This window comes from Triticum urartu, chromosome 5 (assembly GCF_003073215.2).
Source record: "Triticum urartu cultivar G1812 chromosome 5, Tu2.1, whole genome shotgun sequence".
Classification (NCBI taxonomy): Eukaryota; Viridiplantae; Streptophyta; class Magnoliopsida; order Poales; family Poaceae; genus Triticum; species Triticum urartu.
Genome location: NC_053026.1, coordinates 96,548,586 through 96,554,509, shown reverse-complemented (window position 1 = coordinate 96,554,509; position 5,924 = coordinate 96,548,586). Strand labels below are relative to the sequence as shown.

The window sequence follows — 5,924 nt, the reverse complement described above, 5'->3', positions numbered from 1 at the left end:
ACTAAACAATGTTTGTTATAAATATATATACCAGTTTTTACTGTTCATAGAGAGCGTTTGAGCTCAGGATTAGAAGGGCGCTTTTGAAGTATAGGTAGATTCTTTCATATTACCAAGGAATTAACAACACTGAGCAAAGCACTGCAAACACCATTTGCGTCCTTCATTTTCCAAGGTACTCCAATTGGTGTCACGTGACACCAGTAAAATTTAGTAAATCCCTCACCGTTCACGAGTAAATGATGATCTCCATACTTCCTTGGATATTTTTCCCCCATATCTCGTCTATGCAGTACATATTGTGTATCTCATATTCTCATTATGTATAACTTCTTCAGATTCAAAACGTAGGTTCTTTTAGGAGGTTCAGGATGACACTTTAACCACTAATGGTATATGTGCAAATAATGTCTCAGATAAAATAAATTACATGCTATAAAATCATATTACATGCAAATGTGACACAGTGCGAGGAGATGATAATATTTACTAGTTAAACCCACCATAAAATCTTCACTTTTACATAAATCATCATTACTATTACACTGAGGATATACTACATTTGGAGAACCTTGTGTTCTGCGGCTACATGATATCAGAAACTGTGGATTGAAGAGCTGTACATACCTCAAGATTGGGCTGACATGCCCACGACAACCCGACAAGTGTTTCAGTTACAAGCTGGAAGAAGGCGGCAAATATAAATTTCAAATACCTCACCTGGCAGTAGAGGCCTGTCACATAATTACATCACTCGGTTCGCATGATTGACTCCCACTTGCGCTAGTATCCAATAGATGAACACGTCCAAGAGGTAGGGCAATATCGGCACTGTTTTCATAACAGCGTGGGGTATTGAGACGCCGGACTTTCCAATTGATCCGGGATTTCGCTTTCTTGGACCTGTTCAGGGGCCTGAGGGAGAACTTGTGCCGCGGCGGCCTGCAGCCGAGAATGAGATTCCTGTTCCTCTTGTTGTTGAACCACGAATCTGCTCATCCGCTCGAGCAACTGCACTGCCTTCCTCTTTCCCCTTTCTGTGCCGTTCAATGCCAGCTCCCGCAACGGAACCATGATCCCGCACTCATGCGCACGGGCTAAATGCACAAGCTGTTGCTCGCCGCTGCACAGATGCAGCATCACAGCTGCAGCATTCTCTCTGTTTCTCGGTGACCCACTTCCGAGCAACTCGACAAGCGCAGGAACAGGCTCTGCTGCCCCGATAGCTGCCTTCCCCTCTTGGTGGCTGGATAGTATTGAGAGTATCGCCATAGCCTCGTCCATGAGAGCTCCTGTGGGGTTGGTTACTAGACCCATGATGAGTGGCACAAGGCCAGCTCGTATCGCACGGCCTTTGTTACCTTGGTAAATGCACAAGTTGAAGAGGGCTGCTGCTGCGTCTTTCTTACCCCGCTGGCTGCCCTCACTTAGCAACACTACAAGGGCAGGGATAGCCCCTGTTCCCCCAATCGTTACTTTGTATTCATCGACCACAGAGAGGCTAAAAAGGGTGGCTGCAGCATTTTCCCGGGCCTCCATACTGCCATTCTTCAGCACATGGACAACACTAGGCACAGCACCAGAGGACATGATGCTTGCCTTGTTGTCCTCGTGTATGGAGAGGTTCAGAAGTGCAGTAACAGCGTGTTCCTGAGTCCGCAAGTCAGATGACGATAACAGACTCAATAGCAAGGGAATTGCACCAGCCTCAGCAATGCATAGTCGGTTGTGTGCGTTCCGCTTTGCGAGGAGGCGAAGCTCTGCAGCAGCTGACCTCTGCTCCTCAGGGTCTGGAGAGCATAACTTCGATAACAGAGCATCAATATTAGCACGTTCACTAGAAGAGCATGTTGGCATTGGCTTGTTAGGCTGGGATGAGCGCTTAGGCGCTTCAATTCCGTTGGTTTCACACCACTGGGAGATGAGACTTCTAAGGACATAGTTTGGCGTCAATGTTGTGTTTGCCATCCTTTGCTGCGTAGTTGGGCAAGTGTGATGCCCAGATGCTAGCCATTTCTCGATGCACGACCGTTCATATGTCTGCAAATGAAAAGGAAAAAATATCTCAAATTATGTACTGAAGTTGCATTAGAGTTTAGTTGACAAATTTTAGTTCACCTGGCCAGTAGCAACTATCACAGGATCTTTCATCAGCTCGAGAGAAATTGGACAACGGAATTCATCAGGAACGATGACAGATTTCTGGTCCCCGCTGGTATCCATTATTTTGGAAGCCATAGGAGGGCCCATCTCAGGGTTGTTAGTTTGCACAAAGTCCTTGATTTTCTTCAGTAGCATTGACAATTTCTCAATGTGCTCTCCTGGATCCTGGCCACCACCAGATGCCACCATCTCATGCAGAGCAAGTGACTCTTGCGTGAGATCAGTGATAGTCATGAGGTGTAGCTTTTCTGACAACCTTTCAAGGATAGCCAGTTCTGCACTTGGGTCATAGGTCTTGTTATACAGAGATAATAGGTCGTTGTAGAACTCATCATCAGGCATATCAACCCGTTCTTTTGCTCTTTTGAGCTGTGCATGCACTAACTCAACCTGGAGAGGATTGTTAAGTGTGACCAAAACTGTAGTTCAGTACTCCTCAACAATCCAAAAAGGATTCTGTTCAGTTAAGCTGATAAAATTACCTGTTCTTTAACTTCATCAGATATATCCAGTTCATTGTATGGAAAGTCATGCAAAGCTTGTTCCAACTGAGCAACTACTTCCTGAAATATATTCATTACTCTATCCCTATCAAAAACCTGCAAGAACACACAAAAAAAAATCAGTTTAGCTAACTGACTGGGACATAATGGCACAAAAAATAAGTACTGTTTTGAAGAGCATGCTCCTATAAATAAGATCTATAAGGTTGGCATGATATATTCAAAGGTCAAAGGGACAACAGAAATAAGTGGCAAAATGACAACATCAATAATCATTTTAAGAACATTCAAGTTTTAATATCTTCAAAGACTATGGTTCACATAGGATTGCACCAAGGGTCAGCTTTGAGCCCTTATCTTGTTGTCTTGATGATGGATGAGGTCACAAGGGGCATACAAGGAGATATCCTATGGTGTATGCTCTTTGCGGATGATGTGGTGCTAATCGATGAAAGTTGGATGGGGGTTAATAGAAAGTTAGAGCTATGGAGACAAACTTTGGAATTGAAAGGCTTTAGGCTTAGTAGAACTAAAACTGAGTACATGAGGTGCAGTTTCAGTACTACTAGGCACGAGGAGGAGGTTAGCCTTGATCGGAAGGTGGTAACTCGGAGGGACATCTTTCAATGTTTGGGGTCAACACTGCAGAAGGATGGTAATATCGATGAAGATGTGAGCCATCGAATCAAAGCCGGATGGATGAAGTGGCGCCAAGCTTCTGGCGTTCTCTGTGACAAGAGAGTGCCACAAAAGCTAAAAGGCAGGTTCTATAGGACGGTGATTCGACCCACAATGTTGTATGGCGCCAAGTGTTGGCTGACTAGAGGGCGACAAGTTCAACAGTTGGGTGTAGCAGAAATGAGCATGTTCAGATGGATGTGTGGCCACACAAGAAATGATCAGGTCTGGAATGATTCTTAGGATATCAAACACACAAAATACACCAGGCAAACTATATATCTTTCTTGTATGTGCAACAACAACAAGAACAAAGCCTTTAGTCCCAAACAAGTTGGGGTAGGCTAGAGCTGAAACCCATAAGATCTCAAAACCAACTCATGCTCTGGCACGTGGATAGCTAACTAAAGGCTTTGTTGTTGTTGTTGTTGTTGTTATTGTTGTTGTTGTTGTTGTTGTTGTTATTGTTGTTGTTCACAAGCATTATATACAAGAAAGAAATATAGTTTGCCTGATGTATTTTGTGTGTCTGATATCCTTAGAATCACGATTCGAAAGGAAACATGTGGCACAAGTTAAGGCACTAAATAAACTTCATATCCAAACTGAATGGAAAGATTTCAGGACCACGAAAAGTAAACTGAATGAGGAAAACCACATGTAAATACATGAGGAGAAGAAAACATGTAGGAAACGGACAGCAAAATAACAAACAAATCTCGGTATTGGATCATGGGTCCACAAGTGCATGCATTTGATAATATGCCTCCCCTACTTGTGCTTTGGTATGTTTTATCCTCTTTTTCTGCATGAAACACTAGTTTCTTGGATGGCTCTAGATTAAGGATTCGAGATAGTACCATGTCGCACGAGAAGGAGAACAGACGAAAACAGATCATAATACGATGGAGGCACTTAAGGGCATATTATCAAATCCCTCTTTGCACTTAAGGGCACTCAAGCCATTAATTACATAAACCCAACCATGGACTTAAACGGTTATCCTAGGGGGAGATTTCACACCAAAATGTATCGATTTTGACAAACAGTACAAATTTCTCGTAAAAAAATATAACTGTGCAAATTTTAGTGAACAGAAAAGAACAACAAACTGAATTAAAAAACCATGATAATCCTAAGACCGCACTTCAGATAAAAAGGAAAATAGAATGAGCTCAGGAAGTGGAACACCAAAGGTTCACACAATGGAATTAGATCCTACTCGTTAGCCAAGCAAGGCCACAAACAATATGCAGATCAGAATCACAATTTTGATCCAAGGATCAGAAGCCCCATGTTTCTTTTATCATAGAATAATACTAAAGTTACCTGGTTATTTTAGATGGCATAGCCAAGGTTAAAGCCGCGCTTTTCCATGTAAAATATCAAGAATACTAACGAATCATGAATCTAATTCGCCCACGGAGGCATCCGAGGACCAGGAATCTGACGAAATCAGGAACCGCTCCCGCGTGGGTAGGTAAAGGGACGTACCAAAGAGATCCTGCTTCCCTCGCGGCCGAGCTTGAGCAGCTCGACCGCCTTCTCCAGCGCGTCGGCGAGCGTCGCCAGCGCCCGCTCCTCCTCCTCCCCCGCGGGGCGGCGGCGCTCCCGGAGCTCCTCGGCGAAGGGTCCGAGGAGGCGAATTCGGCGGGACAGCGCCAGCAGCTGCCGCCGGTACGCGTTCCGGAACTCCCCGGGCGCCGCCACGGTCTCCACCGCGGCGGCGACCCGCTCCGCAGCCGGCGCCGGCGCCGGGGACTCCCGCTCCGCCTCCTCTTGGTCGCCGGCCATGAGACCGGAGAAGCAGCAGCCGGCCGCGTGGGGATCGGCTGGCGCTAGTGGCACGGGGCGGTAAAATACGGGGAAGAGCGGTCGCTTGGTGGCGCTGGCTGCTCCTTCATCTTATGGGTCGTCGGGGCGGTCAGCGCGTTGGGCTGGCCGAGTCGTCTTCCTCCTCCCTTTCTACACGGCAGATTTTTTCCAACGTCATTTCGGGTATACTTGGTGCAGGTGCACCGGCTGCCAATACCAGCCAACCGGACCGGCGATGGTTATGGACTATTTATCCTGGAAAACAAACTTTGTGAAAATTGTACACGATGTTTGTTGCGTATTCGTGTGGTGATTAGTTTCGTGGACTTCTTTTGATTGAAGAAACTGCCAGAAGTGTGATATTATAGTTCTACGTTATGTTTATACCGTGAGATCGTTCCAACGCGTCCATCTTCAAATGACCGGGATACATCCGGACCAAACTATTCAGACCGCGGAAATTATCCAACACGGATTTGTATCGGTCCGCAAGACGGTACGGACATGTTTTTTTCCGCAAACCGAAGTCAGACGGAGGATTTGCTGGCGTCCGGGTCGCTGCCACACCGACATCTCATCTGACCGTCCTGACCCACCCAAACCCGCTTCCTCGCCCTCGCGCACTTCCCGCCCAAAACGGTCAGCGCTGCTCTAGAGCATCGGTGCTGTATTCATGCTCGGCCAGAGCAGACGCTACCTCTCACTGTCGCCGACATTGAAGGGGCGCGCCGGCCGAGAGAGCGCCGCACGGGCCGCTTCCCGGTG

General features: G+C 46.4%; 1 protein-coding gene across 1 annotated transcript; it reads right to left on the bottom strand.

The window, feature by feature from the left end:
* Positions 1-473: 473 nt before the first annotated feature.
* LOC125508055 (protein spotted leaf 11-like) lies at positions 474-5,309 on the bottom strand. The gene is made up of 4 exons (XM_048672621.1): positions 4,839-5,309; positions 2,646-2,762; positions 2,119-2,553; positions 474-2,040 (listed from the first exon to the last, which is right to left on the bottom strand). The coding sequence occupies exons 1-4, from the start codon at positions 5,136-5,138 to the stop codon at positions 838-840; spliced, it is 2,055 nt and encodes a 684-aa protein (XP_048528578.1). The 5' UTR covers positions 5,139-5,309; the 3' UTR covers positions 474-837.
* Positions 5,310-5,924: the final 615 nt, after the last annotated feature.